The sequence below is a fragment of the Stegodyphus dumicola genome, chromosome 1 (assembly GCF_044657685.1).
Source record: "Stegodyphus dumicola isolate Sdum_Otavi_A_Nest chromosome 1, ASM4465768v1".
Taxonomy (NCBI): Eukaryota; Metazoa; Arthropoda; class Arachnida; order Araneae; family Eresidae; genus Stegodyphus; species Stegodyphus dumicola.
The window spans coordinates 50,064,659-50,091,873 of NC_140768.1; the positions used below are offsets into that span (position 1 = coordinate 50,064,659).

Consider the following 27,215-nt stretch of genomic DNA (forward strand, 5'->3'; position numbering starts at 1 on the left):
CTTTAATTTATATATGAATGTAATATTTAAAATTATTATTTGGTTTCATGTGATGTTCATGTATATCTTAATTTCTTATTTAATGTGTTTTGACTTTACCATTAAAGTAACATATTGTTAAGATGTAACTTACTTAAAAAATAATATTGACTTATGGTAAATTTTAAATTAATAATTTTTAAAAGGATTTTTTAATTTAAAAATAAAACTAATATTTTTCCCTTAAGTTGATGTAAAAGCTTTCCGTACTGTGAAATTATTAGAAAGTGAAAAAAAAAAAAGGTTTACTAATATTTCTAATGTTTATTTATAGTTATGTTATTGATATTATAATGTTCTTGCTATGCATTTTAAAAACTTCATGCATATGGTAAAATATTTCAATCTTAAGATGCTTATTTTGTTATTAAGGTGATGTATCAAGGTCTGGTTTAGATGATTTTGATGAGAGTTTATCAAAATTTACCCGATTTAGTTTTGTAAGACCATTGGCTACTTTAAATTATGCCAACGATCACTTCAACAGTTCCAATATAGTCTCTAGGTAAGTAGCTTTCTTTTAACAATCAATGCAATATTTATATTTTATTTATAACTAATTTTTATGTGTACTTTTTGTTATAGCATTGAATTTGATAAAGATAATGAATATTTTGCTATTGCTGGAGTCACAAAGAAAATTAAAGTATGTATCAAACAGCCTGCTTCCTTTATGTTGTTTATTTTAAGAACTCTCTACATAAAATTTATATATGTTTCTTATTTTTTAAAATAATTGTAATTATTTTTTTATTATATGTGATTTCAAGAAGAGATTTTAGATATACAGTACAAAGTCTGTAATCCTGACTCGTTGGGACTTTGGCGATTCCGGATTAGGGGTTTTTCTGTATTATAGATCATCAATTTAAATCTGGTATGATGGCATGCAGAAATTATGCTATTAAAAATATGAAACCGTAGTTTATGAAATAAAAAGCAATTATGATCTAAAGGGTATTAAATTTTACAAAGAAAAAGGCTTAATATTTATTTGTTTACTTTATTAAACATTTCTTTCAATGCGCGCATGCATAAAGCATATGCACGTAATGTATGTGCATTCTCTACGTGCATGCGTAAAGTTTGTGACTTTGAGGTCCGAATTATAGATCATTCTGGATAATAGACGTCTGGTTTACGGACTTTGTACTGTATATTATTTCAGTTATTACTTCATGGTTTCCTTGTATGCAATTTAAAGCCCCATCAGTGTCGTGGAAAATTTTTATGCAATGCATCTCCCCTTTTTTTAATACAGAGCCTTGTAGTTCCATAAGCAACACTAACCAGTACCAACTAATCATTTTTAACCATTTTTTCTTTTTATGATTTTTCAGAATTTATGCTTAATAGTTATTATTTTCTGGATGGATGTCATTTCCTTTTATCATATATCATAAAGATAGTTTTAATTTCATAATTTATTTTTAAAGATTCTAAATAATAAATACTAAGCTGTAAAAAAGAACTGTTGAAACATTTTGTCTGGGCCAATTGATTCATAAATTTCCTAATTTTTAAGCAATGTTTAAAGTTCTACTTTGTATTTTATTAATGTCAAGGAAGATTTTAAGGTGTGTGTGCATGCACATCACACATACACACACATATATGTGATGATTTGGGAATGATACAAATAAATGTTGAAGCATACATAGATTCAGCATGAAGGAGAAACTTGCAAGTCATATAGATGCAATAAGCTGCAGTTGTAGCAGATTTAAATCATATTTCTTTTATTAAAAAGTTATTTGTTCAAGCATTTTGCAATCACAAATACATTACACATTGTGTCCTTTCCAGAAAGTTGCATTTTGTATATTATTTGGCAGAAGGGAAAGCAGCAAGCAGCAGTTTTTGCAGTAATAGAGGTAAAAGCAAAGTACAGTCAAAAGTCTTTAATCCGGACTCGTCGGGACTTCGGCGATTCCGGATTATCAATTTTTCCGGATTATAGATCATCAATTTAAATCTGGTAAAATGGCATGCAGAAATTATATAATTAAAAATATGAAACCGTAATTTATAAAATAATGAGCAATTATGATCTAAAGGGTATCAAAATTTACAAAAAAAGAAGCTTAATATTTATTTGTTTACTTTATTAAACATTTCTTTCAACGCGCGCATGCGTAAAGCATACCTTACGCATAGCCGAAATTAGAAAATTGCAACCAGAAAACTGTTTGATTTGTATTCGTGATATTTATAATGACGAGGAATTTGATTTAAATCATATCAAAGACGGAGTACATCAAGATTAAATACTACATTTAGTAAGGAATTATAAGCCGAATAAAATAAAAACATCTGCCCCGAAGATAACGATAGTGCTGACAGATCAACTTCCAGTTCATTGCGCAGCGCAACTTCCCCCCCTCCCCCCGCGCAGAGCAGCGTGAAATTGATAAACAGATTTCAGAACGGTTAGATAAACAAAGGATATGCCTTTATCCATTTTTTGTAGCAATTCGTTTTTTGTTTGATGGACATCGACACATACTTTCGTTTTCTAGATCCTTTGGGAGCTCCAGCATCGGAAATTCTGTTTGACATAATCGAAAGTTCAAGCTTACTTTTATAAAATTGCTCTTACAGCCTGCAAAAAATAATAAGCCGGATCTAATTTGAAGATTAAGGAACAACACAATCATCAACATTAACTGAAATAGATAATTAGATAATTTTAGCTTATACCATCTGTTATACATTAAACGCGCACGCGAAATGTATTCTGCACTTGCACAGACGCATATGCGCAGTCGTAAATGTCTTGCGCGCACACGTAAAACGCCTATGCGCATGCGTCAACGCGACGCATGCGCAGAACGATTTTAGCTTTGAGGTCCGGATTATAGATCATTCCGGATTATGGGTGTCCGAATTAACGACTTTTGACTGTACCACATATTCAGGATGAGTTAGTTTTGATTTCAATGCATTTGATTGAATTATTAATAATGCTGTAAAATTATCATTTGTTATTTGAGTTCCATTTATGTCGCAAGCATTGTGTAAAAGTAATATGATATCGATTAGTCTTGAAATGATGCAGTTCAGGGAAAAATATTACTGTTTTTAGAATAAAGAGGAGAAATACCCAGTTTAAAATTAAGCATTAAGTTGCTATTGCTGATTTAAATTACGATTTATATTTAAATAACTTTTTGTCTAAAAATAATTTAAAATAATTTTGGTGCAGCTGACTGTAAGCAAACAGAACTGATAATGCCAAAAAAGCAGTAGTATCAGTATAAGATTTCTTCCATGTCTTGAAAAAGTTTGATAGTAATAAAACAGCTTTCTCCTAGTTGTATTTAATATTTGGATTTTGAGTATATATTTTTTTATATATTTACTTGATTATGTTTACAACTCGGTCCAGGTTCATTTCATAGAGTTCACATAAAGTTTATTATTTTTAATAACTTCATAGAGTTTAATTAATTTTAATAATTTTACCTCATAAAGTTTAATTATTTTTAATACTTTGTTCATCTATTCTCTGCTTTTTTAGTTGTAATTTAACATAGTTAAATATTATGCAAGGTGTTTAAAAATGAATCACATGATTTAAAAAAACATAACTATTCAGATTTTAATCTGTTTTGATTAAATAATGTATAGGTTGAAAAAGAGAAATCTTGAGTTCCATGCAACTGTGGAGAGGTAACATTAATGCTTTTCTTTTGCCTGCCACTTCAGTAGTCAGAGACTGTGTAACAGAAATTGTTTTGTGTCCTATGCTTTACAAAGTGCAAGTCCGTAACAGCTGTCCAACGTGATTTTCATTAACAATACCCTGGTGTTCAACAACCTACTGCTCAGAGCATTAGATGATGGTATAAACAATTCTAGCACACAGGTTGTTGGTGTAAAAGGAAATCATCTAGCCATCCCCACGTGCTAGACGAAGAAGTGGAGCCCATCTGACAGAATTTTGTATGCGATCCACACACTGAAAATCCACTCACTGTGCCTGTAGAGAATTTGACATTCCTGCAACATCTGCCAGGCTGCTTTTTGGCGACATTTCTTTTTCAGACCTTACAGGATTCAATTGATGAAATTTTTTTATACAGGTGGCAAAGAATGATGTGTGGAGTTTTGTGAATTCATCTTTCAGAATGTGTTAAAAGATTACAGTTTTTTTAACACACTTCTTGTTTAGTGAAGAGGCTACCTTTCATCTAAGTAGCAAGGTAGCTTCAGTGTTACAATATGGGGTATGGAGTAACCAACTCAAATTGTACAGCATGAGAGAGACTCGCCAAAAGTTAATGTTTTCTGTGCTGTTTCTTGAAAAAAGGTGTGTGGTCCCTGTTTTCATAAAGGCCACTGTTACAAGAATCACATTTCTCAATATGCTTGAAAACTAGCTTTTCCAACAAGTTAAAAATCAATTTAGATGACTTCATTTACCAGCAGGCCACACTAGTGCTTTCACATTTAAGAATTTTTGACAGTTACATTCATCAACAATAGATTGGCCTTTCGTGACCTGAGTATTCAGTTAAACATCAATGGCTTCAAGATTGTCGGACTCTCTTCCTTTCATGGGGTTCATAAAAGACTTAATTAATGTGCCTTTACTTCCAGTTGCATTAGCGAAACTGAAGATATACATAACAACAGCCGTGGAAGCAGTGGATGCAGATATGCTTATAAAAGCTTGAAAAGAGTTTGATTATTCTAATAGACATATGCTGGGTATCAAGAGCTGGACATATTGAGCACCTTAAATGTTTGTGTAAAAAGACTTTATGATTAGCCATGTAATATAAAATTAATTTTAGTTTCTATGTTCAATATTCAGTTTTTTCATAATGCATTTCAAATCAGTTTAAAATTTGTAGTTAATCTTATTTCATTACATAGCTGACATTAGGCTTAATGATGGTCACTTGCTACTGGTCATGTCGAATTAATATTTTTTTTCTATTTTGAAACTTTTATTGCACTAATGGTACAGGTTTTAAGAACTAACTCTTTTTATGTTTTTTGGATCAAATTTTCTTTTGCTATTATTTTTCATATGTTTGATTGTGTCTTTTTTTTTAACTTTTTTTTTTTTTTTTTTTTAAACTTGGTGCACTTAAATAGAAAATGTCATGTGTTAAATTTCTTTCTTTTGGGGGGGGGGGTAGGGAATAAATCTGCCAAAAAGAGGGGTATTTTTTGGGCTATCATGCCAGGGTTTATGGAATGGATTTTAAATGTATCTTTAATTTATTTTGTATTATGTTTTAAACTGCTTTTTACTTTATTCATTTTTATATGTATATGTAAGATAAAAAATATGTAATTATAAATTGCAATTTAAATTAACAACAGTCCCGTAAATCTTAGTTTTAATTTGATATTTCCCCTTTCTGTTCAAAAAATATTAATCATTTTCTATGCTATGTCATATTGAGACTAATGCTGGTGATGTAAATGGAACTAAAACAGCCAATAATAATTGTACTACAGTATTAATTATTCAATCAATCAAAGCACTAAGAACTTCATCCTGAATACAGTTTTCATGCTTTCTACACTTCGGCCTAAATGGACTGCTGCTTGCTGCTCTCTTCATACCGCAAAGATATCGGAAATATAAACATTTTGAAATAGGCACCAAAGTTGTTCATGGCTGCAAGATGATTTTTAAAATAAAGATGAATATTTAATCTGCTTTGGCTGCCAAGTTGCACTTCATTATGGATTAACATCTACAAAATGCAGTATTTCTACATCTATGCTGTCAGTGCTTCTATATTTTTATATCTAAGTTTGCTTCATTACAGTGAGTGTCTGCTTAGTTACATATATGTATAAATTTTTCAAAAATTAATGATTATACTATCTGGGAAAGTGTAATATGCTTGTGGAAAAGACTATCATAACTTATGAAAATATGTAACAAATAAAATAGGAATGAAAATATGTAACAAATAAAATAGGAATTAAAAGTAAGCAAAATAAAAAAAAAATCAAAAATTTTTAATTTGAGAATTAAAAAACAATTAAAAAGTCTTTCTATAATATTTTAAGACAAACTGCATTTTAATTACTTATAATTTAATGTTTGGGATGAACTCATTGGGATAATTATCTCAAAAATTAATCTTGATTAATTAAGGAGTTCTGAAAACGCATTACAGTCAAAAGTCGTTAATTCAGACACCCATAATCTGAACCTCAAAGCTACAAACTTTCTGCGCATGCGTCGAGTCTACGTAAGCGTTTACGAGTGCGCATAAGACCTTTATGGCTGCGAATATGTGTGTGCGCATGCGCGTTTAATGTTTAACGGACGTATAAGCTAAGCTAAAATTATCTAATTCAGTTAATATTGCAGATTGCGTTGTTCCTTAATCTTCGAATTGGATCCGGCTTATTATTTTTTGCAGACTGTTAGAGCAATTTTATAAAAGTAAGCTTGAACTTTCAATTATGTCAAATAGAATTTCCGATATATATTTACTGATATGTAAAGGCTATACAAAGCGAAAGTATGTTTCGAAATCTGAAATCTGTTTATCAATTTCACGCCTCGGCGCACAATGAATTGGAAGTTGATCTGTCAGCACTATCCTTATCTTCAGGGCAGATGTTTTTATTTTATTTGGCTTATAATTCCTTACTAAATGTAGTATTTCATCTCGATGTACTCTGTCTTTGATATGATTTAAATCAAGTTCTTCGTCATTGTAATTCGCTTCTGATAGTGAAGAAAGTGACCCAGAGGTTATTGAAAACGAAAAAATTTCGATTGACAAATTAGCCGGTATTCTCAACACAGCAATTATAGGACTTCAACAGTGGAACTTTGTAACTAAACAAGAAATTATGTCTGTTTAATAGAATTAAAGAGAAAGTATTATCACATGAAACGAAGCAACTTAAACAACTTACATTGAAAGAAATGTTTAATAAAGTAAACAAATAAATATTAAGCTTTTTCTTTTTGTAAATTTTGATATCCTTTAGATCATAATTGTTCATCATTTCATAAATTATGGTTTCATATTTTTAATTTTGTAATTTCTGCATGCCATCTTACCAGATTTAAACTGATGATCTATAATCCGGAAAAATCGATAATCCAGAATTGCCGAAGTCCCGACGAGTCCGGATTAACGACTTTTGACTGTATATCCTTTTTGACTATTTGAGAGAACTAAATAAATGTCTGTTAAGAAGTACTAAAAATATAAACAAAACATTTTTTACACCCCATTCCGAAAGAGTTGAGAATATATCCCTATGTGAATTCAGAGCTAAAGAAATTAAACTCTAGAATTTAAATTTCAAAAAAGAACTAAAAAGGAAAAAGCACATTTTAATGCATTGATAATTAATTATTTCAAATTATAAAAAAAATATACGGTAGGTAAAAAATAGTTACTAAAAGACTTAAAATATCTTTATTTTCTGAAACATAAAATGGGTGGCCAAACTGAAAAAAAAGCATATTTGCGAATACTAAAAATGCTGTGCTTAGCAAAATAAAGTAACTTTTGCGATTTCTTTTAACAGTAAGAAATCTTAAACATTAAAGCACTTGTTATAGCATTTTACCAATTTAACACTCCTTCTGCATAAAACTCAGCTGCCTGTGACTACAACCAACTTGCCAAGTTCTGCATCATCAGCGAATTGCAGTGTCCCAAGCTACTTCTTCATTGCAAGGAACAGATGGCAATTAGAATGAGTGAAGTCTTGGCTGTAAGAAGGATGTTTAAACACCCCATTTGAATTGGCACAAAAGATCTTGTGTTCACTGAGCACTGCTATCGCACAGAAACACAACCCCAGATGTCAGCAGGCCGCTATGTTTGTTCTGGAGCCTCTTTCCAGTTTTCTTAAAGTGTTACAGTAAACTTCAGAATTGATAGTTGTACCACGTTCCGTGAATTCAACAAGCAAGATTCCATTAGCATCCCAAAACAGGGTGACCATAGCTTTCCTCGCTGACAAAGGTTGATGGGCTTTCTTCAGTCAGGTTTAAGAATTCGTATTGTCCTCTGCCACTGACTGTTGTTTTGTCTCAGCATTCAGATGCCCTACCTAAATCTTGTTGCTAGTCACTATTTTGTTTAAAAATTACTCCCCTTTCGTGTGGTACTAGGAAAGAAAGTCTAAGGCAGTACCCATTCGATTGATTTTGTGGATCTCCATGGTTACTATCAAACACAGAACTTCCAGTACCTTAATTTTCTGGTGACTACCTTCTTCAAAAAAGTTGTTTGACTAGATCATCACTCATAATCTTTGGGCTGTATATGATACACAATATACAATTCGTGTCTGCTGCTGACAGCTTTTTTGTCCAAAGAAATTGTATTACTCCTCTTACCTCACATTTGGTAGGAGTTTCAATAGCAATGCACATTTTGTGATGTTATAACCAGCACTTGCCTGTAGTACAACACTCTCAGTAGAATAGCAGGAAGCTTAGTGAATCACAGATTGCTCAATGTAATAATGGTTACCTTCTGGCCACTACTTCTAGAGCCATGCGACAATGGAGGTTACTTTCTGAATTGCCTCCATATATACAAGCATATTTATATATATACATGCATATGTGATTAAGTTTTGAGGTAGAAACTTAGAAGATGCATGAAGAAGTAGACATATGATGATGCATAGACTTTTGCTGGTGAAAATTTCTTCATGTAATAAATAGACAGTTGTTCTCTTAACTGTAATAATTCAGATGTCAGTGATGTAAATGTATGATGATATAGTAACAATCATGGCTGGTTAGCACATTTTAGTTTGTAACAAAGCATTTTCTGAATACAGACACAGTTAAAAGAGATGTGATAATGCATATGCTTTTGGTGGTGAAGATTTCTTTTTGTTTTAGACAGTCGTTCTCATAGCTGTAATAATTCAGACATCAGTGATGTTGATGTATGATGATGTAGCAACAATCATGGCTGGTGAATACATTTTAGTTTGTAACAAAATAATTTCTTGCCACAAACACCATTAAATGAATGTAAAAAGGGAGCCTTTACATGAGTAATTAAATTAGTACTTTTTTACAATTTGAAAAAATGAAAATTACCTGTCACAAGAAAGATTATAAATGAAATCATCAAAAGCTGTCACTTCGCATTTGGCGGGATTCTGAATCGGTGCAGCCATTTTAAACACAACCTACTCCAACCAGAATCAACATTGAAATGCCGAATGACCGCGAGGAGAAAGCTAGCGTTTCAAGGTTAACACCTGTGTTGCCAACTTGCTCACCAAAACTTTTCTTTTCCTCTGGCATACGGTGTATCTTTACTTTTCGAAATACCCTCGTAGTTTATCAGAATATAAATAGCAAATCATTTTTCAAATTGTTACCAGCAAATACTATTGCCCTGTATTAACTTTAAAGAAATTAAATAATGAAAAATCTGCATGTTCATGTGTATGTTTCTCGCGTTCTGAGAAAACGATGGTATCTAGAGCCATTAAATTTGAATAACGTTGTCCTCCACCTGAACATGTGTATGTGGAAGCCTCATTTTTGAATTTTATATTTCATATTTTGAAAACTTTATAATGAATTTTCGATTAACAAACTCATTATTACAATTTGGAAGTGACTTATTACAATTTGGAAGTGAGTAGCAATGGCACTGTACAGAATAAAATATTTTTATCATGAGACCGTCTTTCAGAAATTCTAAAGATATGCTGTTTTTAAATATTTTGCGATTTTCGTATTGAATTGAAGTTTATTTGATGTAAATGCAAAGAATGTAACATTGAATTGGGAATTTTAAACGCGTTCTATGCTGCTTTTGAAATTTTCGTAATTTTGCTGTTGAACCGTATATGGCATGAGTGCAATGAAAATCATGCTTAATAATAAAGCTAGCAGGAGTAAATGCAACAGCAGACTGGTTGACTGCAAGCTCCATGACAGCATAAAAAAACTTTAACAAATCCTTTTGGGCAATTGCTAAAATCTGAATTCTCTCAGATTTTATGTATATATTTTTTTACATTTTTTCTTTTAATCAAATTTAAATCTGGAGGATATGTAGGCCACTCCATCTACCGGATTCCTTTGTCCTCAAGATAAGTAATCACTAGCACAGAGTGATGGGAATGAGTATTATAATCCACCAAGAGGAACTTATTACTAATTGCACCAAGAAGAGCTTATTACTAATGTAGGCCACTCCATCTACTGGATTTCTTCGTCCTCAAGATAAGTAATCACTAGCACAGAGTGATGAGAATGAGTATTATAATCCACCAAGAGGAACTTATTACTAATTGCACTCCTAAACAACTTGACATGAGAACCTCATCTCTGTATATTTTAACATTCATATCTACACTGATAAAATTGTGTAGGTCAGTGCAACTATTCAAAATGATGCTAACCTACACCATGAATCCACTACCTTTGTACTGATATTTTGCAGATGTTTTCAAACTTATTACACTTGTTTTGCTCTCTCCAGTTTGTAACATATCTGGAATCACTCTCCAAATAAAACCAGATTCATTTGTAAAGATAACTTGGCTCCAGTCTGTGATACTTCAATCACGATGATATCTACATCCCTGCAATTAGGCACAATGCAGCTTAAGTTAATGGGGCACATATCAGGAATTTTCTTGCATACAATACTCTTTTATGCAAACTGTTACTCATGGTATATCTAGATAGTCAAGTTTTTGCCATTCTATGGGACTTCTTAACTATTTTGACTGATGTCAGTTGTCTATTTCTTTTAACAAGTGTTGCTAAGTTGCTAAGTAATGGTCATGCAAGTCTACTGTGGCATGCATGTTTTTGATTATGATCTTGTCTGCATGCATTATCAGTGTCTTTAAACCATTCACACATTTTGATATGATTCTGTCAGTTACTTTATAAGGTATTTTCTTTCTTCTTTCACATGCCTTCATGGTGTAACTTTCACACACTTGGTGCATATTTGAGAGGTCCAAGTTCGAATCCTGGTGAGGACATTGCTCATTTTTCATGTCTCCTGTTTCAAAATAACCTAATGACTCTACAGTGGCACCCAAACTAAAAAAAGTGGTGGATGATTATTCTTTACCCCAGGATTTGGTGATTGGGTCCCCTAAACCCCAGTTGCCCTTTAAAAGGGGGAGTATGTAAGGTATTTTCTTCCTCCTTTCTGCATGCCTTTGTGATGTAACAGTAGCACACACAGCGCATATTCGTCCTATTTTGAGTCTCTGCAAGGGCATTGCATATTTTCACGTCTTATGCATCAAACTAGCCTAATGACTCTGCAACTTTTGGTTATTTACAGACTGTCTCAGTGTCTGTCCTGCTTCCATTGTGCCAGCTGCACATCATTTCTCACAATCTGTGAAATGCCTTTTTAACACATGATCCCACCAGTAGCCAAGTAGTTAAGACTGCTGAATACTAGGAGTTGAGTTCGATCCTAGGTGAACAGATTGGCTGTATGGTTAGTTTTCATGATTTTCTGTATGTGTAACATAATTATAAGCATTAATTTATATAACATAAATAATCTAATGAGATTATTATTATTAGAAAATCCTCCATGAAGGCATTCCTTCCTTTAGGCACATAGCCCTATACATATGCCATATCTAAATAGGCTAACCTAACATTATCATCCAACTTTCACATGCAAAAATTTTATCATACAAGTGCAGTCCTTGAAATAAATATTTGAAGCATGCCCTTGTAGTCCTTTCTGCACATCCGAAAAGAGCACATGCAAATATATATATATCTCTATGTAGTGAAGATGGGTATTATTGGACTACATGGTAACGTTGGTCTTGACCTATCAGCCACCCACCTGCCATTGGATTTCACTTAAGAGAATAAATATAAATTATTTTTTATAGTTGTTCCTTTAAATTTTCTGCTAATGTATATATGAATTGACTTATTAAGTATTTGAAGGAAATCAGTTAAAATTATTAATCTCTGTGATATTCTTTTTACTTATTCAATATATTTTTTCGTATCTGTGCCTATATTTTTTGTTGTTATTGCAGAGAGTATACAAGTAAGAGAAAAAATGTGAGTAAATATGGTATTTATATTAAAATGCAAGTAACTAAATATTTTTTGTAGGTATTTGAATACGGAGCTGTGATAAGAGACTCACTTGATATTCATTATCCAGTAAATGAAATGCTCTGTAATTCAAAAATAAGGTTAGTAAATGTGTGCACGTTCTTAGGATTAATGTTTTTTGGGGGGTTGTATTAAATGCTTAAAAATAGTATATTATTGCTGTACATTTGCAGTACTAAGAAGACTTAACTAAATAGTATGTTGCTCTGTTAAAAATTAACATTAAGCTAAAAAAAGTTAATTTTTTAGATAAGAAATTGATTTGTGAAAAAAGAATGTTGATCTGTCTTCTGAAATAATTTTATTGGAAAGTGATAGTTTTAATCCATAATTTGTAAATATTTTATGGTAATTTAAAAGATACTTCTGAAGTAAATAACAACATTCATATGTTCCAAGTCATTAGATATTAAAACCTGTTTTTGTAGAACATTTTGATGGTAATTTATAGTCAAGTGTTCACATTAAAACATCATGTGTAAAACATCATACTTATGAAATGTACATATATTATGTATTTTCTAATACAAGGTCTAATAAATTTTAATTTAAAGTATAAATCTTAAAAACCAATTTTTATTACTATGATAATATTGGCTGCAGATTTTTCTTTTCCATATATATTTGAAGGTTATTTTTGTATATATTCTGAGAGAGAAATTGGTTTTCTATTGTGTGTTTCATAAATTAACAAAAAGTATTAATGTTGCCTATATCATTTGGTACTCACGTGTTGATGCAACCACCTTGGCAATTTTTTTACAGACAAAAAATGTAAAATTTACTTATCAAGTGCAGGATGGTGATTTAGTCAAATATCAGTATTTATTGTAAATGGGCAAACATTAATCAACACAGGAAAAGAAAACACACTTTAGCAGTTTAAAATACAATTTTAATTATTAAATAAGGATTATATGTTAATTAAAAATGAAACACATTTTTTGCAAATTCATTCTATAATAATTTAGAATTAAATTTTTCTCTAATTCTAAATTTTTGCTTAAAAAGGATTAGAGAATTGCATCAATTCTGCATCATGCATAACTTCGGCATGTTGCAAACTGGCTGTCTATCAAATGCTTTGCATCATTATTCTATTTAGTGATTTTTCAAACAAATAAATAAATAATAAAAAATAAATAAATAAAACTATTTGCTGTCAGAAATATTACCATGGTTTTTTTCCATTCTTCGCAAATTCCATAAACACATATTTCAAATCTGAGTTTAAGTTAAAAATATATCAATATTTGTCTATTAAAAACCATTGGAACTGGGAATGCAACAAAAAGAATGCATATGGGAACATTGCTTGACTGTAGGATTGTTATGAGTATGGTTGCTTGAAGAATGCTTATGCACATGATTGCCAGAGTTTATCATCTTTTGGGGGAAAATTTGGTAACTTCAAAGGTGGTTGCAATGATATGTAAGTACCTATCAGTCATTCTTAGGATGAATAAAATGTGACATTAATAGGTGCTATAATTGTAGTGATTGCATTTCATATGTTAACTAATTGGAGACTTTATTAAACATTGCTAATATAATTATTTTAGTATTTTAATAAATGATGTATAAGCAGAAAGTTCTAGTTTTCCACAGGATATGATGCTATGTATATATGAATGTATATATTTTGTAATAACATGGCATAATACTTTTTTACTGTTTTGTTAAGCTGTATCAGCTGGAGTTCATATCACAAAGGTATGCTTGCTAGTAGTGATTATGAAGGTACTGTTACTCTCTGGGATGCTTTCACAGGTCAAAAAGTAAAGACATATCAGGTAAAGTTAGATAAATGTGTGCTATCTATTAAATTCTTTAACTAAAATTTTAAAACTTTTTGCTATTTGTAAGAATTTTCTTAATACACTGCTTATACCATAATATTCTTATTAATTTCTTAATACACTGATTACAAAGGATTGATCTCAGATTGCAAGGTAGTATAAAATTAAGTGGAGGTGGGGGCCACCTATATGGTATAGTGGTTAGGGTAGTCTGATTGTGATACCAAAGGACCCAGGTTCGAATCCCGTAGAAGGCGTAGATGTGAAATTGTCTGTCCCTTCATAGGAAGGTAATGGTGGCTGCCTATTAGGTGCCTTCACAATAAAATGCTCAGCACTTCTGCCCTTAGTAGTGGCCAATGCTGTTATAGGCAAGTGTCCACCATTAAGGGTAGGGGGAGAAAGGTGGAGTTTGAGGCTAAGTAGAATAAAATAGTGTTGCTACACTATTCAGACATTAGAATAAAGGACATCTATGTTCAAGAAAATACAGAAGGCTTTAAAATATCCAAAAGTAAAAAAAAAAATGTTCTTTTGATGCTGTGCCTAGAAAAATGGAAAAATGCACATAAACGACAGCATGTGATGCAGCTTTTCACACATCACACCTATTTCACACAACATTAGCAGCTTATGAAGCAATTGATCCCACTCCTCTATCATTGTCTGAATGAGAATGTTCTTGTTAGTTGGGAGGATATTTTCGATAAGCAAGTCACCTTCCCAGAGGATCCCAAACATTTTCATTATGATTTAGATCTAGAGAATGTGCTTGTCATACAAGGGATTGAATGTTCTTGCTGTCTAATGAATCCTGAGCAGCAAGTGTTCAATGTCATGGTGTGCTGTAGTCCATAAAAAGAAATTTATTGCTGAAAGTACCACAGAAAAAGCGAATATGAGGCAGCAAAACTTCATCTATCATTAGCCGGTCATAGCTGCAATTGTAACCACATGTAAGGGCATGCAACCATCAGTCGTGATGGTGGGCCATACCATAATACTGCATCTCAGATAATTGGTTCCTTTCCTGGATATTCACAACAACAATGTCTGGACAATGGGACACACACAACATGTCTGTGAGTGGATAGTCCTCCTTCTCCAAAATGTCTGGCTACATGTTTTTTGGGAAATCCATTGTCCTGTGACAGCAAGAAACTCCTGCATCTGCTGAGCTGTGGCGCCTTGGTTTCTTTTTGCTTATAAAGCAATGTGTCTGAATTTTTCAGCATGATACATGTAACATGATGTCCCCATGAGGCTGGCGACACATTCCAGTTGTTTTAAAGTCATTACATAGCCATGAAACAACCCTATGGACAATACTGGACTCCGTGATGTGTTATTTTTTGCCCTTCTTCAATCTTTTCAATGATATGGTCACATGTAAAATCATCTAAGTGATGTCAGAAAGACATACCGAAATTTTAATGATCGACAATTAAATCTTTATCATAAAACTTTCACTTGGTACAGCAGCTGCCTGCATGCGTTAAATGCTCTAAATTTTTTATCAGTACTATCACGTGATAAACAGGTGAGGAAATGAAAATTTGCATACGCACACCTCTTCTTACTGTATCCTGCACTTATTCATATTTTGCATATTTTATTTCTTTTTATTTTCTGGTTGCTATGGTTGATAGTGTTGTCTGTCCGTAGTAATTGTCCAGCAGTGTATTTTTTAAACTATGAAATTAAACCGAGTTTTCATGATGTTAAATATGCTGTTAATTTTATTATTATTAAAATATATATTTATATCTTTACATTAATTTCATAGATATTTCTGCTTGTATTTAGTTAAATTTTCTGGCATATGACATTAGAGTGGTAATTAGAATTGTGAAGTAAAACTTTCACAGGTCTTCCAGTTGCAGTCGTATGTTATATATTTTAGTACTGCCACTAAATTTTATATTTTTGTTACTTCAATATATTTCTGAACTATATGAATTACTTAAATCATATAATCCAGTTCCTTCTACTCTTTACCGAATAGTATTTTTTTGGTGATGTGTTCATAGCATTTTTAATTTCTAGTTATTGTTAATACAGTCAAAAGTCTTTAATCCAGACTCGTCGGGACTTCGGCAATACTGGATTATCGGTTTTTCCGGATAATAGATCATCAATTTAAATCTGGTAAGATGGCATGCAGAAATTATAAAATTAAAAATATGAAACCGTAATTTATGAAATAAGGAGCAGATATGATCTAAAGGTTATCAAAATTTACAAAAAAAAAAAAAAAAAAAAAAACTTAATATTTATTTGTTTACTTTATTAAACATTTCTTTGAATGCGTGCATGCGTAAAGCATACATTACGCATATTCGAAATTAGAAAATTGCAACCAGAAAATTATTTGATGTGTATTCATGATATTTATAATGACAAGGAATTTGATTTAAATCATGTCAAAGATGGAGTACATCGAGATGAAATACTACATTTATTAAGGAATTATAAGCCAAATAAAATAAAAACATCTGCCCTGAAGATAAGGTTAGTGCTGACAGATCAACTTCCAGTTTATTGCGCGCCGTGACGTTTCCCCGCAGAGCAGCATGAAATTGTTAAACAGATTTCAGAATGGTTAGAGAAACAAAGGATATGCCTTTAACCATTTTTTGCAGCAATTCCACTTTTTGTTTGATGGACATTGAAACATGCTTTCACTTTGTAGTAGACCCTTTGGCAGCTTCAGAATCGGAAATTCTTTTTGACATAATCGAAAGTTCAAGCTTACTTTTATAAAATTGCTCTAACAGTCTGCAAAAATTAATAAGCCGGATCCAATTCGAAGATTAAGGAACAACACAATCTGCAACGTTAACAGAAATAGATAATTAGATAATTTTAGCTTAGCTTATACTGTTCATTATACATTAAACGTGCATGCATAAACATATTATGTGCATGCGTATACGCATATGCGCATGCAATGCGTTTATGGATGCGCAGAAAGTTTGTAGCTTTGAGGTCCGGATTATAGATCATTCCAGATTATGGACGTCCAGATTAAAGACTAAACTGTAAGACTGTACATATTAAATTCCATTGTAGCACTTACTGGAATGGTCACTTTTTCCTACAATTAGTCAGAATTGATTGGATTTTTTTTGGTGCGATTCAGTGGCTCTTAATAACACTGCAGAAAGTTAATTTATTGAAAGAAGTGATGCCTGCTATATTTATTACCAGAATACTTGTCATTTCATGCTAACACCTGTAAAATTGATTCAGAGGTGGTTTTTTTTTTTTTTTTTTTTTTTTTTTTTTTTTTGTAAAATTAGTTTACCACTTCTAAAATCATCCTTATTGTTTGCTTTAAATAAACAATTAAAATGAAAGTCTTTTGTTTCCATTAATGATCATTAATAAAATATTGTTACTAGTATGCTGATATTCCTTAGAACTTGTCACTAGGGTTACAAGAGTGGAAAGGTTGGGAAACGTGTATGAGATTATCATAAAACTGATACTTCTATGTAGCTGTGTGAAATATGATTGTAGCTATGTAGCTGTGTGGAATATGATTGATTATTATTAAATTATTTCATGATAAGTGTTTTATTTATAGGAACATGAAAAACGATGCTGGAGTGTTGATTTTAATAGAATTGATACAAAATTAATTGCATCTGGTTCAGATGATTCAAAAGGTATGTATTTTCTTGAAATTGTAAATAACTATTGTTTATCTTGATGATTTCACAACTTTTCAGTATTTCATGCTTGTTGGCCATTTGAATAAAGTAAATGAGAAAAGAAACCCAAAGAATTTGTGAGGTGCTTTTATGTGATCTCAGAATGGTTTTAAATGTTATGAAATTACCTGACTGAGGCATTACAAATATTTTTTGGTCTTGTTTTATTAATTTAACTTTAAATTTCATAGTTGTATTTGTATTTCATTGAGATTAAAGAAAGAATTTTGTAAAGTTCATATCTGAAATTAAAATGCTAGGTGCCTGTTTGTAACCTAGTACTCACCAATAAAATGCCACCTATGACTTATTCTTGCTGGCAATCAGCAATACTACTTCAAAGATGAGATTTGCATTTCTTTTTCTCATCAATATTCTCTCAGTATAATTCTAATTTATTAATTTTATTGTTTATATATATATTTTGGAGAAGGGCTGTTTTTAAAATTTCAGTGTCAACTTAGATTGAGACTGGCATCCATATGTAAACAATGTAATGGAATACATGTAGGAATCAGAAAAATGGAAGAATAAGCGGCAGCATGGTACTGCTCATCATCATTTGTCTTTTTACTTATCAGAGCTCATATGGAAGCAAGACAAACTGCCAAGAATAAAAATGCTGTTTTATGCCATTTTGAACGCAATTCCCAAGTAATCCTTCCGGAAATTTAAAAATAGATTAATACTGGCTCACATTTGTTTTCAGACACTTGTATTTTTTAAAATTTATTCACTTAGACCTTGTACTAAATACTGAAACTTAAGATTCCAATTTTTTTTGTTGTTATTATAGTATGTTTTCTTTGTTTTAAGCCTTGCTTGTTGCAGAATAAATATCGTCAAGATATTCTTTGTAATAAAATAATTTATTCAAACATTTTAATAGATAACTGACATAATTATTAATATGTAATTTGCAAAATAATTAAGATGCTTGAAACTTTTGTTGAGATGTTTTGATAGATGAATGTTTTTGGTCACAATTTTTTGTTTTAAATGAAAATACATAACAAGACTCATTATCTGCATTTGGAAATTATTACTTATTTAACCAAATTATATTAACACTTCTATATCTGATGTGAATGTGATAGGATGCTATAAACTAATGACAAGTTCTGTTAGAAATTTAATTATTCATCATTTTAAAGATAAAATTTGTAATATTAAAAAAATTCTTGATGGGAAAGCATTCATTTATTTTTGATATTTTGGAAATAGCATGGAAGTGCTGCAAATGCATATAAGTGTGGAATGCATTCCAAGCTAGTACAAAGGAGTTGGAGATTTAGCCTATGAAAAATCAAATAAAACACAAATATTATTGCTGAAAAACTTGAAGCACATTTAGAAGAACAGCTTTTAATAAAAGGTAGTCCTAAAACTGTTAGAAAAATCATTAGAGCTTATGGATACAATGGGTGATCAGAAAGAAGGAAATTCTTTGTCAACAAGAAAATAAGGAAAATATGCTTGGTATTTGCAAAATCTATAAGCAAAGATTTATCACATTAAAACTGTTATATTTGCAAACGAGTCATGGTTTAATACATTTGTGTGGTGAAAGCCAAGTTAAAAATTGAATCTGAAAAACTCACCCTAACTTACAAATTTTGTACCGTTAAGCATAGTGGTTTTGGGATGTTTTGCTGCCTCTAGAATGGGGAGTATAGTTTTTATAAAAAATAATGTAGATTAATTTAAATATATAAATATTTTTTATGAAAACTTTAAACTAAACTTGTAATTCAAAATACTTTCAAGTTTTATCAGGATAATGACCCTGGATATACAGCATTAAATGTTCACTTGTGGTTTTTATACAACTGTCTTGAAGTTGTCACAACTCTCCATATTTTCTGAACCTATGTCCTACTGAATATATATGATGTAAGTTAGAGAAAAAACAGGGAAACATGATATTCCTTAGAAAGCTGTACTAATTCCTACAGAGGAATTGTATAAATAGAACATTCTTACCTGAAAAAAAATTAGTTGAATCCATGTCAAAGTGCATAAAATGTATAATTTTAGCTAAAGGATATCCAACAAAATATTGAATGTCTTATTATTTTCATGTTTTTATTAAATGTAAGCTATTGTTGAAGTGAGTTCATTCTCAGAACTTTTTGAATAAAGTATTGTTATATCAAAAACCCAAAAAAATTTTTCTCCAAAACAAGCGAGTATGAAAGAATCACTTAAATATTTTAGATAATCTCTAAATTTTTTAACATGGTTTTTGTGTATTTTTTTTCCCCAGTTAAATTGTGGTCTACTTCATTTGATCATTCAGTCACATCTCTTGAAGCCAAAGCTAATGTTTGTTGTGTCAAGTTTAATCCAGAAAGTCGGTTTCATTTGGCTTTTGGCTCAGCAGGTAATAAGTCTTATCTTATTTTTAAGCATTGTATATAAAAATTTATAGAGAGACCATATAAAATGAAAAAAGCAGAAAGTAAAATTTTAGAAGCTATTGCTATGATAAAAAAAGTATTGATAATGATTCATTTAAACATAAAATTTCAATTTATTGATGAATATTTATTTATATCCCCTTCAAAGTAATTACTTCTCACTGCAATACTTATATCTACATTTTATCCAATCCTTGAAAAAGTTTCAAAGCCATTTGTGTAAAACACCTGCAAGATATGCAGCATATCTTCTTTTATTGCTTGAATAAACTCAAAACAGCAAGTATGAAGTGGCAGTTTTAAACATGGAAGTAAGAAAATGTCACTTAAGTAAATACAGCTCCAGAGCCTTATTTGTTCAATATTTGGCCAAAAATTTGGGAACAGGTATTTTATCATAGTGCAAAATCCACAGGTTTTCTCACCGCACTTAAGCTCATTTTTTTACAAACTGCATCACTCAAATGCTTTGAAAGGTTCAAATGATATTCTTTATTAACTCTTTAGCCAGTTATTAGGAATTCAGATTGAATATCGCTATGATAGTTAACAAAAAAAAAAAAAAAAAAAAAAAAAAAACAGTAAATATTACTTTAATTTTTGACTGATTCTGAAATTATCTTTTAGGATGTGAACTTTCAATCAACTCAACTGTTAAGCTGTTTTTATATTAAAAGCATAAATTGACGTTTCATCATTGGTAATAATGTATTTTAAAAAAGGAAACATCTTCTAGGTTAACTAAATACATTGCAATTTTTTTGAATAACTCGAGAAGCATGCTTGAATGATCCTTCAAAGCTGCTTGACAGAATCCAAATGGTATAGGAACTTGTTCAATAGTATTCCTGATTGTTAAATGATGACCACAAAACACTGACTCTCTGATTCGATTGTCTTTTTTAGAAGCGAGTAGAAGTCCATGGTTCAATTTCAGTACATTTTCTGCCTTCAGTAAACATCTTAACCTCTCAAAAGCTGTTTTTTTTTTTTTTTTTTTTTTTTTTTTTAAGTTTTGCCTTGAATTTTTTTTTTTTTTTTGCAACATTTTCTATTACTTTATTTTAAGAATATAAAATCTGATACATAAAAACATGTGTGCTATTCGGTAATTTACATTAGTAAGGCTTCCCTTCAAGGTATTTTGGGTAATTAGAAAAAGCTGTCTGTAAATTCTTAAGAGTGCAGGGAGGTGGCACCTCTGATTCCCATGTCATTCAATGAATTATCTATGCCATTTCAATCTTTCAAGTATGTAGTAAAAGCTATAAAAACAGTATCTTGTTTACACATTTCACCTGTTTTATTTTGATTATAAGAAAAAGTTGAAAGGTAATAGAGAGCAATTTCATGCAGAGGATATTTCCTTTAAAATTAATTCAAGTTCTTTCCTTTTACAAAAGTAGAGCATTCTTATGAAACCTTTTGTAAACCAAAGCGGTACAAAGCAAAAATGCAATTCTCATTTATTTGCATGGGAAAAATTTTTTTTAAGTGTTCTCGGATGTTTAAATAAACCTATATAAAACATCACACCAAATATCTTTTGAAACATAAAATAACAGTGAACAAAATAATGGTATGAAGAATATAAACCGTTAGGATGTAGTTTCACCTCCTAGAATTGAAAAAATAAGCGAGTTCATCGAAACGATGGAGATTATGACATTGATGAATGTTGCATTCAGTGGTAGAAGATTCAGTTATGGGGATCCAAGGCCAATTGTATAGGATACAAGGATTAGCTGTTAATGTTTTATCATCATTTATGATCACATTATTATTGTGTGCACAGATTTAATACCTGCCTGACTAGTTTTTGCAAAAATTTGTCAAAAATTTATGATGCTCTTTCTGTTGTGAAAGACTTGAAGAAGATAATATGCTTTTCTTTCAACTATGCTTTTTTTTTTTTTTTTTCATTCCTCCCCATAAAAGAGAGAATTATTTCTGGATTTCTTTCATTAACTAGAAAATCATATTAAATCTTTTGTTACACTCTGGAAAAGTGAAATATTGCTAAGGGAATATTTATAACACAGAAGCTACCTTGTATATATCTAAAATTTAAACACAGTTTTCTGTATAGATAATCATAAAAATAAGGACATTGTATTTTTGAAATACAAATATAAATGCATAAGAGAAATATACTGAGAATAAGTAAGAGTTTATGTAATGATGATTTTATTTATTAGTGCAGTTTACTGTTAAAAAGTAAGGTGATAATAAGTAAGGTGCAATTTGCTAAAACACAGTTTAGCTATGGTTTTTCTTTTGGGTCTGTAAGGTGCAATTTGCTAAAACACAGTTTAGCTATGGTTTTTCTTTTGGGTCTGGTGTTTCTCTGAAAATTTTTGTTAAATATCTATCTCATAATATAGTTATTTAAGATTCTGTTAGTGTAAATTACTGTCCAAAAAATTTTTGAATATTACTGCCATAGTTACAAAAAGTGTGAAAAAAATTTGATGCCAGTAAATAGTAACATTTGTATCATTTTTCTCCTTTAATTATTATAATATTTAGGTTTATATAAACTATGTTTTATATAAGATTCTCTACATTATATATAATATAAATAACTTTCTTAATCAGAACTATACCTAATCCATTTTTTTCCACTGAAAATTAATTTAGCGGAATCCAGTTTAGCCATATGCACAACGTGTTAATGACAAAACCCCTGCGTTTGTCAAGGGTTTACTGTAGTGGTAAATCAGTTTTCTGATTATATAATTCTCAACCAAATTTCATAATTTAATTCTTTTAATTTGTACTGTTTGAAGATTTTGGAACAAATTGAGCCTTTATTTATTTTTATGTGTCAGAATAATATCAGCTTTTGAAATGTAACATTTTCACAACTAAAATTCATGCAGATATATTTTGCATTTCATGCAAATAATGAAATATTTTACATGAGTAAGATGATCATATTACTTTAGCATTTGTCCATTTGGGTAATGTTTTTATTGTTTGTATACTTAAGTGTAGACAGATCTATGAATAATAATCTTCAGGAACGATATATTCAGATTCTTTAATTTTAAAAAACGATTTGAGAGCTATGAACTTAAATATTCATGCTTATTTTATCAGTTGAATCCTAATTAAAAAAGTTATTACATGTTTTTACTCAAAAATTTAGAAAAATTAGTTTTACTAACATCCATCAGAAACAATTATTAAAAAAGTAATGTGTGATTAATTTCAGTTGATCAGGATTACCAATATTGCCTCATGTGAGCAGCTTACCTTTTTATAGCAGTTTTAACCAAAGTATGATAAATGCCTCCTCTCCACATAGCTACTGTAATTACATATATCTATGCCTTACATGGGATTCAATATTCCTCATTTGATATAGTCTTCATTGACCCACATATTTATTAGTAATCCAGTTGGGTGTAAAGATTAGTCTTAAATAAGAAACTTGCTAAAATTAAAACTTAGTATATATATATATATATATTAAAATTCTGCTTATAATTTTATGAAATTGATACTTATTAAATCCTTATTATTGCTTAATATATTTATTATTATAGGAATTAAGACATAAACTCTTAATTTTATGTTTTGTGTGTGAATAGAAATATGAAAGTAATTTTCATTTTATAAAATGAGTAAGTAACAGCTTCCACCTTTCAGAACTTCCCTTTTAAAATTGTTCATGTTATTCCTAACATAAAGAAAAAAAAAAAATTGGTTGAAGCATGGAATCTGACTTTATAATATATGAATTGAAAAACTGTAAATTTGCTAGTATTTCATTTTAAATAGAATAATGAAAGAAGGAGAGTGAATTGTTGACCAAATATCAGTAAATGTTGTTGCAGTGTTATAAATATGTTATGTTAAAAGTCATCAGATGTGTTTTGCACTAAAATATGGTTTAGCATTATCAGACTTTTAAGATTACATTTTGGTTAGCAAAAATTTTTCATTTAATATATTATTTGTAATTTTTTCCACTTAATTTAGTGTAAATGAACCATATTTTTAAAATGTAAAGTGTAAACTTGTGCAAATTCGGTGTCCTCACAAAAGATAAAAAAAAAACTGAAAAGATTTTAGATATTTTCAGTGATTTTAGATATAGATTTCAGAAGTTAGATAGTAATGCAGATTTATGCAAATGTTTTCTTCCATCTTTCCATTTTTCTATGTTTTTATTTTATGTCATAATTGTTTTTTAACCCATATTTGTTCTACAGTGCTAAAAATTTCAAGTATCATCATTTTGCTTTTAGTCCTATTTTAACATATTGAAATAGGTATTTTCAATTTAGCTTCAATCAATTTTATGATAAAATTGTTCCTGAAATGTGATGACCTGCCTTTATAATATGCTGAAGTAAAAATTTCAAAAATTATTTCCTGTTTTAATTGTGTGTACAGATATATCTAATGTGAGTGGAAGGGTAGAACTGTTAGTCAACATAATTTTTTTTTTGTATTTAATACTTTTTTAGCAATGAAGATTTTTTGTTACTTTTTCTTAAAAAACTTTGGGATAAGATTTTTTTTTTTTAAATTACTTTTTTCTTTCAGTTCTAAAATTATTTTTTTAATTACACTTAATTTCACTGAAAACATTTTTTAAAGTTATTGAATTTGTTAGTTATGCAGGTACAGAAACCAAATGCTCAGATCGTTTTGACTAAATATTGAATAATTTATTTTACTTTTAAAATATTTTACAGTTTGGATACTTGAATAATTATATTTAATGTAATTTTTACTGAAAACATATTGCTTTAAAATTCTTATATTAGAAGAGGACAAAATTCTTGTATTAGAATATTTTACAGTTTGGATACTTGAATAATTATATTTAATGTAATTTTTACTGAAAACATATTGCTTTAAAATTCTTGTATTAGAAGAGGAAGAGTCTTAATTCATTTTATTTTCACTTCATTTTATTGAATAAATCTTAAGGAAAAGGTATCATCTTTGATAGCACATTTTCCTGACAAAATAAACTTAATATTTTTAGACCAAATTGTTACATTACCATGATTTGATAGACTAGGGCTAATAACATAAAAGCAGATTTTTGCTAAATTTTAAAATATGTTTTATCAGAATCGAGCATTATTGTCAATATTAATTAGAATTTTTTTTCATTTGTCACTTTTGAAATCCAGAGTTAAAATTCTGTCATCATTCTAAATCATTCATATTTATATGCAGTGTTGAAACAGTATTCACATCTTATATTTCAGTTGGATATCGTTAAAATTTGAATTGTATTTATTTTCATGTAAAAGATATATTTTTGACAGAAAAAGACTTTTCCTAAAGTAATGTTCTAAGTTAGTTTAGAAAAAAATCATACATTAATTCATTATACATTTAAAGTTATTATTAATAAGTACATTAATTTGAATGAAATTAAGCCTTATGTTAATAATGCAATACAACTCATTTGTGTATTACTAAAAGTGGTCATATTTCTGTATACAGTACAAAGTCCGTAATCCGGACTGGTTGGGATTTTGGCAATTCTGAATTAGTGGTTTTTCCGGATTATAGATCATCAATTTAAAAAAAAAAAAGCTTTTTAATTCTATAAACAGACATAATTTCTTGTTCAGTTAGTTCCAATGTTCAAGTCCTGTAATTGCTGTGTCGAGAATACCAATTAACTTGTCAGTCGAAATTCTTTTGTTTTCAGTAACCTCTCTGTCACTTTCTTCACTATCGGAAGCGGTTTTTCTGGATCTAGAACCATACTACGGATTTCGCCATCTATTAATTGATTGATGATTGGGGCATTGTTGTTGCAATGAAAAACTTCTGTTATATCATCTTCATTTATTACCGCTTCTCCACATTTCTTTACAAAACCAAATAAGTGGAAAATTTCACCTTTAGTATGCGATGTCCAAAAATCTTCAAATTCGCGGCTATCATCTTCATCACTGACCATGAAATATGGTAGCTGGCCATAAATTATGCCAAGCATTTTGTAGCGTATCTAGAGACACATTCTCCCACGATCTTGTGATACTCCACACAGCAGATTTTATGCTAAAAAATTTCAAAAAGTCTTGCCATTGTTCAAGAAATTTAACATAGATTTTAAAAATGCTATTTTATATTTGCATTGCAGCGTGTGCACTATTCCCATATCCATAGGCTGATGATAGACGTACAATTTGGAGGGAAGAATAATACGGATACATTAGCTTTCACTAAAACTTTAAGTGAAGTATGCGCCGAACAGTTGTCAACAATCAGGACTATTTTTGAGTCATCAGGTGAAACAACCGAATTCAAATGTCGCCGAGCCTTGGGTGTAAAATGATTTTCAAACCAATCATTCATCAACGCTTGTGTCATCCATGCTCTTTTATTTGCGCAATATATAATGGAGAAAATCATTACTCCTTTAAATGCTTGAAATCATGCAAGTTTTTTGATTACGAAAAGTTTGCACTTGTGCATTCCTGCAGCATTTGCGCACGCTGAAATTGTTAGTCTCGCTTTGGAATCTTTGACATCAGTTGTAGCTTTTTCTGTAGAGGTTGCTAAGGTATTTTATGGTACATATTGCCAGAAAAGACCAGTTTCATCAGCCACAAATTTTATTTAAGCATACAAAATAAAGTTTGTGGCTTTGAGGTCCAAATTATAGATCATTCTGGATAATGGGCATCTGGATTATGGACTTTATACTGTATTGATAATGTTGCACACATAATAGAGAGCAGTTGTAAATTTGTTCTGAAGATAATTGCTCACTAGTAATGAGTTCAATGAATTCTTCTGCAAATTGTTCAGCAGCTTCAGTATCAGCTGAAGCTTTTTCATCTGAAATTTTTAGTTGTCTTATACCATGGTGATTTTTAAATTTGGTTAACCAACCTGTCGAATATGTGCACTCAGTGTTCAAGTTCATTTGTTCATGAAATATTTTGGCTTGAGCCGTTAGCATTGGACCCGTCATTGGCACGCCCTCGCTGCGACGCTGTCTGATCCATTCAATCATCACTTTTAGCATAATGAACCCTTTTTCCGTTATTCATTGGAAGTGGAGTGTCGGAATCCACAAAAAATTCAAAAATATCCTTTTTCTTTTTGCTTATGTCATATACAGTTGACTTTCCAATGTCATACTCCTCGC

The 27,215-nt window shown here is 30.4% G+C and overlaps 1 protein-coding gene across 2 annotated transcripts in view; it reads left to right on the forward strand.

The window, feature by feature from the left end:
• The window catches only part of LOC118195249 (E3 ubiquitin-protein ligase COP1-like), a 90,951-nt gene that overhangs the window by 36,895 nt on the left and 26,841 nt on the right, over positions 1-27,215 (forward strand). For both annotated transcript variants that reach the window (XM_035366504.2, XM_035366505.2), the window contains exons 12-17: positions 412-544; positions 625-685; positions 12,140-12,222; positions 13,827-13,935; positions 17,531-17,612; positions 19,924-20,040. In XM_035366504.2, coding sequence (XP_035222395.1) covers positions 412-544; positions 625-685; positions 12,140-12,222; positions 13,827-13,935; positions 17,531-17,612; positions 19,924-20,040 — 585 coding nt within the window. The remainder of the gene's footprint in view (positions 1-411; positions 545-624; positions 686-12,139; positions 12,223-13,826; positions 13,936-17,530; positions 17,613-19,923; positions 20,041-27,215) is intronic.